This window comes from Aythya ferina (genome assembly GCF_964211825.1).
Source record: "Aythya ferina genome assembly, chromosome: Z".
Lineage (NCBI taxonomy): Eukaryota > Metazoa > Chordata > Aves > Anseriformes > Anatidae > Aythya > Aythya ferina.
Genome location: NC_140299.1, coordinates 84,489,985 through 84,504,363, shown reverse-complemented (window position 1 = coordinate 84,504,363; position 14,379 = coordinate 84,489,985). Strand labels below are relative to the sequence as shown.

Sequence of the window (14,379 nt, the reverse complement as noted above, 5' to 3'; positions counted from 1 at the left end):
TTTAGGGGAAAAAGGATCCTGGGCCAGGAGCTGGCAGGGCTCATTGAGAGGGCTTTAAACTAGGTAGGAAGGGGGATGGGGCTGAAGCAAGGATTGTTGGGGCTGTGCCAGGGGGAGCAATGGCAAGGCCGGGGGATAAGGTAATGGCCCAGCTGAAGTGCATCTACACCAATGCGCGCAGCATGGGTAACAAACAGGAGGAGCTGGAAGCCATCGTGCAGCAGGCAGGCTACGACTTGGTTGCCATCACGGAGACGTGGTGGGACCAGTCTCATGACTGGAGTGCTGCAATGCCTGCCTATAAGCTCTTCAGAAGGGACAGGCAGCACAGAAGGGGTGGGGCTGTGGCTCTCTATATTAGAGAGCCTTTCGATGTTGTAGAACTCGAGGCTGGGAATGACAAGGTCGAGTCCCTTTGGGTTAGGATCGGCAGGGACAACAAGGCTAGCGTCCTGGTCGGGGTCTGCTATAGACCGCCGAACCAGGATGAGGAGACTGATGAGGAGTTCTACAGGCAGCTGGCAGAAGTTGCGAAATCGTCAGCTCTTGTACTCGTGGGGGACTTCAACTTCCCTGACATATCCTGGAAGCACAACACAGCCCTGAGAAAGCAGTCCAGGAGGTTTCTGGAGAGTGTGGAAGATAGCTTCCTGACGCAGCTGGTTAGTGAGCCTACCAGGGGTTGCGCCCCGCTAGACCTTCTCTTCACAAACAGAGAAGGACTGGTGGAGGATGTGATTGTCGCGAGCTGTCTTGGGCAGAGTGACCACGAAATGGTGGAGTTCACTATTCTTGGCGAGGCCAGGAAGGGGACCAGTAAAACCGCTGTATTGGACTTTCGGAGGGCTGACTTTGAGCTGCTCAGGACACTGGTTGGTGGAGACCCTTGGGAGGCGGTTCTGAAGGGCAGAGGGGTCCAGGAAGGCTGGGCGCTCTTCAAGAGGGAAATCTTAATGGCGCAGGAACGGTCTGTTCCCACGTGCCCAAAGACGAGCTGGCAGGGAAGAAGACCAGCCTGGCTCAACAGAGAATTGTGGCTTGATCTTAGGAGAAAAAAGAGGGTTTATAATCTTTGGAATAGTGGGCAGGCCACTAGGGAGGACTATAAGGATGTAGCGAGGCCGTGCAGGGACAAAATTAGGAAGGCCAAAGCTCATCTGGAGCTCAATCTGGCTACTGCCGTTAAAGATAACAAAAAACGTTTCTATAAATACATCAACACAAAAAGGAGGACTAAGGAGAATCTCCATCCTTTACTGGATGCGGGGGGAAACTTGGTGTAGTGGGTTTACGTGGCAAGGTTTTGGTAGCAGGGGGCCATAGGGGTGGTTTCTGTGAGAAAGATCTAGAAGCTGCCCCATGTTTGGGAAGGGCCCCATTGTTTTCCAGAGCTGAGCCAGTAAGCGATGTTGTTTTGCGCCTCTGTGAGAGCATATTTAAGACAGGGAAAAAAACGCTGCGCCTCACAGCAGCCGGGATTGAGAGAACAGCCTTGCAGGTGCCAAGGTCAGTGTAGAGGGAGGGGGAGAGGTGCTCCAGGCGCCGGAGCAGAAGTCCCCTGCGGCCTGTGGTGAGGAGCATGGCGAAGCAGGATGTCCCCCTGCAGCCCATGGAGTACCACGGTGGAGCAGGGTCCCCCGCTGCAGCCCGTGGAGGAGACCACGGTGGAGTAGGTGGCCCTGCACCAACGGAGGCTGCCGCCTGTGGAAGACCCCTGCCGGAGCAGATTCCGGGCCGGACCTGTGGCCCGTGGAGAGGAGCCCACGAAGGAGCAGGTGACCCAGCAGGAGCTGCTGCCCGTAGGGGAGCCAGGTTGGAGCAGTTTTCTCCTGAGGGATGGACCCCGTGGTACGGACCCATATCTGGAGCAGTTCTGGAAGAGCTGCTGCCTGTGGGAAGCCCACGCCGGATCAGTTCATCAAGGACTGCATCCCGTGGGTGGGACCCCACAGCACAAGGGACGAGAGTGACCGAGAAGGAGCGGCAGAGAAGAAGCGCTGTAGACTGACCATAACCCCCATTCCCCCGTTCCCCTGCGCCGCTTGGGGGGAGGAGGTGGAAGAGGGTGGATGGGGGGAAGGTGCTTTTGGTTTCTTTCCTTTGTTTCTCACTTCTCTAGCTTGTTAGTTAATAGGCAATAAATCTTACTATCTCCTTATGCCGAGTCTGTTTTGCCCGTTACAATAATTACTGAGTGATTTTCTCATCCTTGTCTCAACCCTTGAGCCCTTTTCACATATTTTCTCCCCATTCCTCTTTGAGGAGGGGGAGTGAGAGAGCGGCTGTGGCGGAGCTCGGCTGCCCACTCCAGCGGAACCACGGCACTTAGTTACAAGAGATGAGGAAAAGGCGGAGGTGCTCAATGCCTTCTTTGCCTCAGTCTTTAGCGGCACTACCGGTTGTTCTCTGGATACCCAGTACCCTGAGCTGGTGGAAGGGGATGGGGAGCAGGATGTGGCCCTCACCATCCATGAAGAGCTGGTTGGTGACCTGCTACGGCACTTGGATGTGCACAAGTCGATGGGGCCGGATGGGATCCACCCAAGGGTACTGAGTGAACTGGCAGAGGAGCTGGCCAAGCCACTGTCCATCATTTATCAGCAGTCCTGGCGATCGGTGGAGGTCCCAGTTGACTGGCGGCTAGCAAATGTGACGCCCATCTACAAGAAGGGCCGGAGGGCAGACCCGGGAAACTACAGGCCTGTCAGTTTGACCTGAGTGCCAGGGAAGCTCATGGAGCAGGTTAGCTTGAGAGTCCTCACGCAGCACTTGCAGGGCAAGCAGGCGATCAGGCCCAGTCAGCATGGGTTTATGAAAGGCAGGTCCTGCTTGACGAACCTGATCTCCTTCTATGACAAAGTGACGCGCTGGGTGGACGAGGGAAAGGCTGTGGATGTGGTCTACCTTGACTTCAGCAAGGCTTTTGACACCGTCTCCCACAGCATTCTCCTCAAGAAACTGGCTGCTCTTGGCTTGGAGTGGCGCACGCTTCGTTGGGTTAGAAACTGGCTGGATAGCCGGGCCCAAAGAGTCGTGGTGAATGGAGCCAAGTCCAGTTGGAGGCCAGTCACTAGTGGCGTCCCCCAGGGCGCGGTGCTGGGGCCGGTCCTCTTTAATATCTTGATGATCTGGACGAGGGCATCGAGTGCACCCTCAGTAAGTTTGCAGATGACACCAAGTTAGGTGCGTGTGTCGATCTGCTCGAGGGTAGGAAGGCTCTGCAGGAGGATCTGGATAGGCTGCATCGATGGGCTGAGGACTACTGCATGAAGTTCAACAAGGCCAAGTGCCGGGTCCTGCACCTGGGGCGCTTATTGCAGAGCTACAGGCTGGGAGACGAGTGGTTGGAGAGCTGCCAGGCAGAGAAGGACCTGGGAGTGATGGTGGATAGTCGGCTGAATATGAGCCAGCAGTGTGCTCAGGTGGCCAAGAAGGCCAACGGCATCCTGGCCTGTATCAGGAACAGTGTGGCCAGCAGGGCTAGGGAGGTGATCGTCCCCCTGTACTCGGCTCTGGTGAGGCCGCACCTCGAGTACTGTGTTCAGTTTTGGGCCCCTCGCTACAAGAAGGACATCGAGGTGCTCGAGCGGGCCTAGAGAAGGGCAACGAAGCTGGTGAGGGGCCTGGAGAACAAGTCCTACGAGGAGCGGCTGAGGGAGCTGGGCTTGTTCAGCCTGGAGAAAAGGAGCCTCAGTGACGACCTTATCGCTCTCTACAGGTACCTCAAGGGAGGCTGTAGCGAGGTGGGGGTTGGCCTGTTCTCCCACGTGCCTGGTGACAGGACGAGGGGAAATGGGCTAAAGTTGCGCCAGGGGAGTTTTAGGTTGGATCTTAGGAAGAACTTCTTTACTAAAAGGGTTTTTAGGCATTGGAACAGGCTGCCCAGGGAAGTGGTGGAGTCACCATCCCTGGAAGTCTTTAAAAGACGTTTAGATGTAGAGCTTAGGGATATGGTTTAGTGGGGACTGTTAGCGTTAGGTAGAGGTTGGACTCGATGATCTTGAGGTCTCTTCCAACCTAGAAATTCTGTGATTCTGTGAAATTACTTGATTTTCACACAAGGTGGTGAACACTGTGCATATGAAGGCATGTGGACTAAAGGTTTTCTCTTTTTTCCTTAGAGTGCTCGCAGCAACGCATTTTGAGCCAACATTTGCAAGAACAGCCTTCCCGTGTTTCGATGAAGCAGCTTTCAAAGCCAGATTTTCAGTTAAGATTAGGAGGGAACCAAAGCACCTTGCGCTGTCCAATATGCCCCTTGTAGGTGGATACATTCAATGTTGTGCTGTTGCTTGATGACCTTTAAAAAAGAAAGTAAAAGGAGAAGAGAATACCTAGGAAGTTGCTGTTCATGGGAATATTGAGCTAAAGATTGTGTCAGTTCTTTTCTGAGAGTAAATGATTGCTGGTAGTGTTGATACACAGTTATAAAGGAATGCAACAGATGTTGCATCCTAGGGGTTCCTGTTCTCTGCAGTGGTTTGAGAACAATGTAATCTCGCTAACCTTTATTTTACCCATAAAATGCTTTCAGTCTTTGTCTTAGATTTTAAGAATTAATATTAAAATGTATCTATAAGTGTAAATGTATCTTATATTCTATAAGAATTAATATTAAAATGTATCTGAATACGGACACAATATTATTCAGGACCATATATATATATATATATATGGTCCTGAATAATATATATAATATAATATTATATATATTATCACAGAATCACAGAATCACAGAATTTTCTAGGTTGGAAGAGACCTCAAGGTCATCGAGTCCAACCTCCAACCTAACGCTAACAGCCCTCCACTAAACCATATCCCTAAGCTGTACATCTAAGCGTCTTTTGAAGACTTCCAGGGATAGAAGACTTCCAGGGATAAATAATAATATATTTATATATTATATATATAAATATATATATATATATATATATATATATATTTTTATATATATATATATATATATGGTCCTGAATAATATATATAATATAATATTATATATATTATATAATATATATATTGTTATATATATATATTATATATATATAACAATATATATATATATATATATATATAACTATATATATATATATATATATATATATATTAAACAACAACAAAAAAAGGTTATTTTGGCCTTCAAAAAATGTCTGTGAAAGTGGAGTATGTGTAATACCTACAAATATGGTTTGCAGTTACAAATATGTAGGCGTATGTAGGGTGGGTCACATGTCATACATTTGGTCTTACTCTGTGCATAAGAGATTCTTCACAAATTCTTCTGCATTGTTGATTCGTTATTTGCCAGGAAACTAACCCTTTTAAATGAGGGAATAACGCCTCCCCATACACCAAGTACATTTCAAAAAAATGAAGTCTTTTGGAAGTTGGTTAAAAACAAACTATCAAACAAAACAGTTCTTGCATTGAAAAGTGGATAAAATAATGAATGAATGGTGGGTGCCAGTATTAGTATTCCAATGTGGCTAAATATACTCCAAGTCTATGTTAGTTACCTAAGGCGAATCAAAAGGGAAAACTCTAACAGGCGACTCATTTTGTCTTGAAATAGATATCTGAGAGAGCTGAGTCATTGTTTGGAGTAATTTATTTCTCTCATGTGTAACAAGTGATGTTTAGATTTAGACAACTTCTGATCAACTCAAGTGTGATCTTAATTAGATCGATGTGCTGGCAGACACTGAGGAAAATTAAAGCTTTTGAATGAGTATCTTTATCTAGTTTTAGCAATGTTGAAGTAACACTTACGAGTGAAACTACCTGTATGTTTCTGTTTTCTTTGTGTGGGGACGGGCTGGCACAAGGTTGACTTCTTTCCAACTTGTCTTTAAAATTGTCTTAGTGCAACTGAAAAGAAACACATTGATTTTTGGTGCCAAAGTCCTTAGAGGTACTACCGGATGATGAGCTGTGCTTGTCTTTTTTTAGATGAAGACTGTGAATATAAATTCATGGCTTGTTGAAGACCATTTTGATACCAGTGTCAAGATGAGTACCTACCTCGTGGCCTTTATTGTTTCCGATTTCAAGTCCATCAGCAAAATATCCAGTCATGGAGTTAATGTAACTATTCTGATTTTCTAAGAGCTTATTTTATAACAAAATCTATATGGAAACATATAGTGTACTTTCAAGCTAAATTGTTGGATTTATACATTGTGAAGTTTTACATGAACGAGAGGAGAGAAAAACGTTGACTTTGTAATTGGATTATTAGTTTGCATTAAGACTAATTTTACTAATTCCAAAAGTTTTTGGTAATATGCTTTCTTTTTATATACTTACGTGCATTGGTAATGTTGTTTCAGGTAAGACTGTTTAATTAAAAGGAAATTAAATATAGTTTTATAGGAGAATCAGGAATAAAACAGAACAGTGGTAGTTAAACAGCTCTGTCTTGGTAGGGGATGGAAGGTATAGATGTCCTTTTACAGGCATGGTGGTTCTGGAGGATAAAGTAAAATTCTCATTTCTAATTTTGAACATATCTGTATCTGGATTTTTTAAAAGTAACTTTTGTATGAAAGCTGTTAGGTATGTGCTCTACTGTCACTTTTCATGACCACTCACGCACCTATGTTAAAGAACAAATTCTGTAAACTTTTGATGCTGGCATTTAAATACTGCCTGCTTGTTTACTGTAGATTTCTGTATACACGGTACCAGAGAAGATCCACCAAGCTGATTATGCCCTGGATGCGGCAGTAAAACTTTTAGACTTTTATGAGGATTACTTCAGCATTTCATATCCCTTACCTAAACAAGGTAAGTGTTACCTAATTTAATGTATTCAAGAATAGCATTAAGAATAGAGAGTAAAATTGCATAAAATCAATGAGTTAGGTAAGACTGGGACAATTTTGGCTCCCATGTTTTTAAACTGTCTGCTTCGTGTAACTTAAGAGTATGTTGAAAAGCTTCACTGAGAATGGAAAATCCTTCTATAGAGAACTTGTTAAAGGTATGTTTTTGCTGTTACATTTAGGAGAAGCCTTAAAGAAGGTGTGATGTGGGAGCTGTTGTGAAGTGGGATGAGCAGGTGACTGGGTTCTTTACTGGGTCAAACAATCCTAGCAGTTTATTAATGCTACCCTCCCCCCCTCCTCCTTCCTCCCCCCTCCACCAGATTTAGCAGCTATTCCTGATTTCCAGTCTGGTGCTATGGAAAACTGGGGACTGACCACATATTGGGAATCCGCATTGTTGTATGACCCTGATAAATCCTCAGCATCTTCTAGACTTTGGATTACTATGATAATAGCCCATGAACTGGCTCATCAGGTGAGATTTAGGAGCAACAATAAAGGATCAGAAGGGACCCACAGAGTTGTCACAGCTGTGTGGATGGAGAGATATTTGAGAATATAGACTGAAAAGAGCTGTTTCGGTTTGAGGGTGTTCATCCGTGAATCACGCGACTGTTCCCAATAAAGTCTCGTTGGGCTTCATAGACATGCAGGGCTGTAACCAAAATCTGTATAGTTCAGTAGCTGTAGTGCTCTGGGGACTTTGCACCATTGCTAACCCTTGAAATTAATTGCAAGCCATGAATATAGGTAAAAAAGTTAAGAATTGTTACAGGTTTATGCGTGGCTCTCCTATCAAACCTGGTTTATGTATAAAGTTTCATGGAATTGTAATGGAAACCCATGCTGTAGAGTATTACCATTAAAATAAGAAATGAAATAGAAAGAGGCCAGAGTAAGCTGCATTACTACAAAAATGTGCCTTAAATGTCAGTGACATGCTATAAATTCAATTTCATATCAGTCAGTAGCAGCTTTTGTGAAAAACCGTGTATTTAAATTAAAATTGTTGTTGCTGTTGTTTCAGTGGTTTGGCAACCTAGTTACCATGGAGTGGTGGAATGACCTGTGGTTAAATGAAGGGTTTGCAAAATTCATGGAGTTTGTGTCGGTCAACATTACCCATCCAGAACTGAAAGCTGTAAGCAGCATTTACTGTATTTTTATTTTATATTTGCATTCTAAGTCCACTAATTTGTAAGGGTGAAGGCCAAGCATGTTTGTGCTGTGAAATAGTTTTTGCTTTCCCTTTGAAAGAATTGTCTGATCTTAACTCGAAGGGTAAGAATATTGATTTTATTGTATCTAATTACTTCAAAAACTGGTGATGGAAGTTAATGATTGCAATCAAAGTATATTCTCTTTTCAAAAGCTATTTAGACTTCGGAAAGTATAAAGGCATTGCTAGTTAGTCAAGGGAGGTGATTGTCGCGCTCTACTCTGCGCTGGTGTGGCCTCACCTCGAGCACTGTGTGCAGTTCTGGGCACCGCAGTACAAAAAGGATGCAAAAGTGTTGGAGAGTGTCCAGAGGAGGGCTACAAAGATGGCGAAGGGCCTAGAGGGGAAGACGTATGAGGAGAGGCTGAGGGCACTGGGCCTGTTCAGCCTGGAGAAGAGGAGGCTGAGGGGGGACCTCATCGCGGTCTACAGCTTCCTCACGAGGGGGAGTGCAGAGGCAGGCACCGACCTATTCTGTGTAATCACCAGTGATAGGACCTGCAGAAATGGTGTCAAGCTGTGGCAGGAGAGGTTCAGGCTGGACAACAGGAAGAGGTTCTTCACCGAGAGGGTAGTCGCACACCTGAACAGGCTTCCCAGGGAAGTAGTCACAGCACCAAGCCTGTCGGAGTTGAAGGAGCGATTGGACTGTGCTCTTAGTCATGTGGTCTGACTTTTTGGGAAGACCTGTGCGGTGCCAGGAGTTGCACTTGATGATCCTTATGGGTCCCTTCCAACTCGGGGTATTCTATGATTCTATGAAATTATGTATTTTTTTTCCCTCATGTATAGTCAGACTTAAATCCTAACGAAGACCCCCAAATCCTCCCGCTAGCTTTAGCACAGGTTCAATATATGAAACTTTGCAAGTATGCCTAGTTCAAAGTAGTGAAACGAACAGTGCACTGGGAAGATCTATGCAGAAACTTGCCATAAAACTGCAGTGGAAAAATAATGAAGCAATATAATAATGAAGGAATTCATCATTTGCTTTTTTTTTTTTTTTTTTTTTTTTTTTTTTTTTTTTTCCCCTTTGCTTTGTTTTGTGGTTACTAACCATTCATTTTGTCATCAAACTTTTGGAACGTGTGCATGTCTTTTTGGAGTTATTTTTAAGTCTCACTAGCTGGAGTATTAAAGTTGGTTTAGAAGGGTAGAGGTAGTTTGCCTCTCTATATTCCTTTCCTTTCCTTTCCTTTCTCCTTTCCTTTCCTTTCCTTTCCTTTCCTTTCCTTTCCTTTCCTTTCCTTTCCTTTCCTTTCCTTTCCTTTCCTTTCCTTTCCTTGCCTTGCCTTGCCTTGCCTTGCCTTGCCTTGCCTTGCCTTGCCTTGCCTTGCCTTGCCTTGCCTTGCCTTGCCTTGCCTTGCCTTGCCTTGCCTTGCCTTGCCTTGCCTTGCCTTGCCTTGCCTTGCCTTGCCCTGCCTTGCCTTGCCTTGCCTTGCCTTGCCTTGCCTATCCTGTCCAGCTCTGTAATGAAACCAAAGATATGTTTGGCTTTCCTTATGGGATTTCAACATCATGTAGAATGGACTGAAATATGAACTAATAGGAATTCAGTAGTCACTAAGCAAAATTTGGTAGTAATAATCATTTTTGTCTCCTATTAGGAAGATTATTTCTTATCAAACTGTTTTGATGCCATGGAAGTGGATGCATTAAATTCATTACATCCTGTGTCTACTCCTGTGGAAGATCCAGCTCAAATTTTAGAAATGTTTGATGATGTTTCTTATGTGAAGGTAAAATCTGTAACTGATTTCATTCTCAGTTGTACTGATTGTACTATACATCTGCATTGTACTGATTTCAGTCAGTCCTTTATACAAAACATCCCTGAACCGTGGTGTTAATATAATTTTTAATGTTGTTCTGATCTTTATATTCTATCTCAATCCTAGTCCAAAACTCCTGCATGTAGTTCAAATTGTGGTTTCCTGTTCCATCTATAAAAAGAGGAGGTTTTTGCCCCTTCTTACCTATTGTGTATCAATTTAAACATTAAAACATTATTTTAGGTGCTTAAACCAACCAGCGTTTTTCATTGGAGCCTGCTCTATATAGTAATTGAAAAAATAATAACATATTTTACTCAATCCAAAATATATTTAAGGAAATAAGGAAAGCCAAATTACCGTTTAAATATATATAAACCCCAATTATTTCTCATCAGACAGACATACAAAATTGAACTGCTGTTTAGGTTAGCCTGCTGAAAAATTTCTGAAAGAAGCATCTTGCTATCTAGGGAGTGGTTTTGTAAACATTTTGTCACACTTTTTTTCAGGGATCCTATATATTAAATATGTTGAAAGACTACCTGACTGATGATGTTTTTAAAGCTGGACTTGTGCAGTACCTGCAGAAGTACAGCTATCAAAACGCAAAAAGTGAAGATTTGTGGAACAGTATGACAAATGCAAGTATTTCTTATTCTCTTTTTTTTTCTTTTTTTTTTTTTTTTTTTACTTTTTTTTTTTTTCCCCCCAAATTTCATAGCTTTTTGTGAATAGTGTGTTTTTGTAGTATATCAATGAGGCCTGTGACCAATACTTATGGTAATGATATCAAAAACAGATGACCAAAACTTTCTTCTACAGATTTGTCCCACAGCAGGTACCGATAAAAGTGAACAACAAGGTGATGGCTTTTGCAGAAGGAATCAACAGTCATCTTCAAATGCAGTAAGCATCTAGTTTTTTACTCATCAGTACTTGAGAGTTTGGTATTTATCTGAGTCCTCTCATGTTACTATACTGTGCTGTGGCATCGGTTTGTGTACAGACAGAAATCCTACCTCTGTGCCTAGGGCTGACCGGAAAACAGCACTATTTAAAGAGATGTCACTAACTATGTAAAAGTGTCCCGAAAAAGAACAGCCAGAGTTGTCATTGATATCCCATGTTCCAATCGAAACTTAACTATGCTGAGCTTACAAATTTACAGCAGTTTTTATGAAGTTCTTAGCTACTAAATTCATTGTCTATGCACTCCATCTTCCTCCTCTTCTTACGTATCCAAGCTTGTCCATGATTTTTATTGCAACTTTTTCACCGGTAAGAAGATGTCGTCCAAGCTTTACCTTTGCAAACCCACCTAAAAGTGCAAACACGGACATTTAAGCGCGGCGCCCAACGGGAGGGAGGGAGGGAAGGAGGGAGGGAGGGAGGGAGGGAGGGAGGGAGGGAGGCGCAGCGGGGCGGCCATGTTGGGAGGGTCGGCGCTGCTGCTCTGCACCCTGCGGGGTCTGGGGGAGGGTGGGGAAGGAGGAACATGGTGATGCGCAAGGCCAGGGGGCCTGAGGAGATGGATCTGCGGGTCCTGAGCGAGTGGGCAGGCATTGCCCATCACCAGGCTGGGCAACCAGATCCAGTGGGTGGCACCCCTGGCCATGGCAGGGGGAGTGGAACTAGGTGGTCTTTGAGGCCCCTTCCAACCTGAGCCACTCGACATTTCTATGACTGTAGGATTCCGTGATTCTATGAAGAAGACCAAGACACTGTCTGTGGCAGGGTCACAACTCTTTATTGGGATGACAACCACATTTGCCCTGCTAAAGGCGCGGGGGCCTCTTGCAGGGCTGGGGAGAGTCCGGGTCGCTGTCGGCTCTCCTCTTCGGGGGGCGCCGCGGCCCCCCAGGTGAGCTGTCCCTGCCCTGGCCAGGAGGAGAGGGCCCGTGGCTTGTGCCCGGCACCGCAGCCTGTTCTGCTTCCTCCTCTTCAGGCTCTGAGAAGAGCTCCTCCTGCTCCTCAGGCATGGGTGCAGCGCGCGGGTGGCCAGGACCCCCAGGCAGGGCGGCACTGGAGGTGCTGGGCAGCTCCTCGATGTCCGAATCCTCCGCGCTGCTGGAGGAGAGCAGGCTGGTGACAGGAGTGTCCCGGGGGGAGGCAGCAGGGCTGGGGGTGGCCTCCAGGCTGTCTTCGGGCTCCCAGGTGTCTTGGGAGCCCTCGAGGTCCACCTCAGGGCCGTTGTACACGTAGAGCTGGCTGGCAGGACGCGGTTCCAGGAAGCCCAGCTCCTCGAGGAACTCCTCGCTGCACGTCTCCTCCATGATGGAGATGAGCCGCTGCACAAAGCTCACCGTGTGGCCCTGCAGCAACGGCTGCAGCTCCTGCACCAAGGCGTGCTCATCGAGCCCACAGCGGCACAGCCAAGCGACGATGTTGGCCTCCAGCATGTCCTGGTCCCACCAGGCAGCGTCGAACAGCTCCCTGGCTTGCTGGCGCACCCAGGAGCGCAGCGGACCGAGGACTTCTAGGTGTTCCCTGAAGAGGGCTGCCCATTCCTCGGGCGGGAGGCCTCTCACGGCAGGCTGGGGCATGGGCTCTGCAGCCCCCTGCTCGTCCTGGGGGCTGTCGTCTTGCGCCTCTGCATCGGGGGCCACCTGCACCTCCAGGAAGTCGTCTTCCGCCCAGATGGAGTAGCGGATGGAGGTGATGTGCTGCCTGCAGAGGGGGCAGGTGCTGCTTCTCTTGGCCCAGCGCATGATGCACCCGAAGCAGAAGTGGTGCACACAGGGGAGGACGTAGCTGGGCTCCTTGGGGACCCCCTGGCACACAGGGCAAGTGATGTCCTGGGCCTCACTTGCCATGGTGTCGGCTCGCTGCAGCGGGCTGGGGAGAGCTGCAGATGGGGAGCTGCTTCCCCTGGCTGGCACCGCTGCGACAGCTGATGTGCGCTGCAAGAAGGAGAGAGGTCAGGGTCAGTGGCTGAGCCAGGGCAGGCAGCGGCAGTGCCCCGGCCCCTCAGCAGGACAAAACCCCAAGCCGAGCCCCGGGGCACGTGTCCCCGCACAGCTCACCTGCACTGCTGCGAGCACTCCCTCCACAGCCCCGGCTGCCTGAGCCAGGCAGGGCCGGGGAAACGCAGGCACTGGCTGCGGGGACGGGCACCGAGAGCAGTTGCCGACGGCCCCACAGCACAGCTCCAACAAGTCTCACGAGAGATCCTTGCTCGGCACTCCAAGCCTCGCACACACGCTCAGCGGGAGTCCAGGCACGAGCCAGGCTGGGCCAGGCTCTGCCGGCGCCCCAAGATAAGCAGCGAGGGCCGTGAGGTCACAGCCCATTGCTGGCTGACCTCACAGCCCATCGCTGGGTGACCTCAGAGCCCAGCGCTCTGGGTGACCCCCAAAAACCAAAGCACATGTCTGAAAGCACTTGCCAGACATTCGGTGAACCCCGGCAGCTTGGCTGCCATGACCACTTCACTGGGAGGCCTGTTTCAGTGGCCAAGCCCCGTGTTGGTGTACAATCTTCTCCTCGCCTGCAGCCAGACCCTCCACTGTCCCATCTCCTTGCCATTCCCTCGAGTTTTGTCAGTGGCCCCAGAGAGCAGAGCTCAGCGCCAGCCCCTCTGCTGCCCTGGTGAGGAAGCTGCTGGCCGCCATGAGGCCTCCCCTCAGTCTCGTGCAGGCTGAGCAAACACGCGGACCTCATGTGCTCCTCATCCATCTTACTCTCCCGATCCTTCACCACTTCGAAGCCCTCCTTTGGACACTCTCCAATAACCTGATGTCCTTCTGTTAGTGTGCTGCCCAAAAGTGCACCCAGGACAGGACTCGAGGCGCTGCTGAAAGAGCGCAGAGCAGAGCACAGCAATCCCTGCCCCCGCCCAGCTGGCGATGCCGTGCTGGAGGCAGCCCAGGATGCTGTTGCCCCTCCTGGCTGCCAGGGCCCCTGCTTGAATCCCGTTCAACTTGCCATCGACCAAAACGCCCAGATCCCTCTCTGCAGGGCTGCGCTCCAGCCTCTCGTCCCCCCGACTGTCCATACAGCCAGGGTTGCCCCTTGCCAGGCGTGGAATCCCTCACTCGCTCTTGCTAAACCTCATATGCTTGGGGATTGCCCAGCTCTCTGCTTTGTCAAGGTCTCTCTGCAAAGCCTTCCTCCCCTCGATGGAGTCAGCCACTCCTTCCTGTTTAGCATCATGCCTAAACGGACTCCATATGCCCTCAAGTCCTACATGCGAGTCAGTCGGGACAACGCTGAAGAGAACAGGCCCTAAAACGGAGGCCTGCACAAGCCCCTATGACTGGCCACCAGCCTGATGCAACCCCATTTACAAGAACCCTTGGAGCGCGACCCGTCAGCCCCTTGTTCACCCATCGCATTATGCATTGCTCTAGCTGTGTGCTGCCCAATTTGTCCAGAAGGAGACAGGGAGAAACAGTCTTGAAGCTGTGCTGAAAGCCAAACAGGTGCCATCAGCTGGCTTCCCTTGGGCAACCAGATGGTTGGCCACTTCATCAAAAGAAATCAATGGGGGTGGGCAAGTGATGGGGAGGGGACATCGATAGGGCAGCTGACCTAAACCAACCAAAGGGACATTCCAGAG

The 14,379-nt window shown here is 48.0% G+C and overlaps 1 protein-coding gene across 1 annotated transcript; it reads left to right on the top strand.

Annotated features, from left to right (window-relative positions):
- Positions 1–4,101: 4,101 nt before the first annotated feature.
- LOC311427349 (endoplasmic reticulum aminopeptidase 1-like) lies at positions 4,102–10,580 on the top strand (the record flags this gene model as incomplete). Its single annotated transcript, XM_084504660.1, has 8 exons — positions 4,102–4,260; positions 5,950–6,084; positions 6,666–6,786; positions 7,148–7,302; positions 7,855–7,968; positions 9,654–9,785; positions 10,331–10,451; positions 10,570–10,580. Exons 1-8 carry the CDS (start codon positions 4,252–4,254, stop codon positions 10,578–10,580), a joined length of 798 nt encoding a protein of 265 aa, XP_084360786.1. The 5' UTR covers positions 4,102–4,251.
- Positions 10,581–14,379: the final 3,799 nt, after the last annotated feature.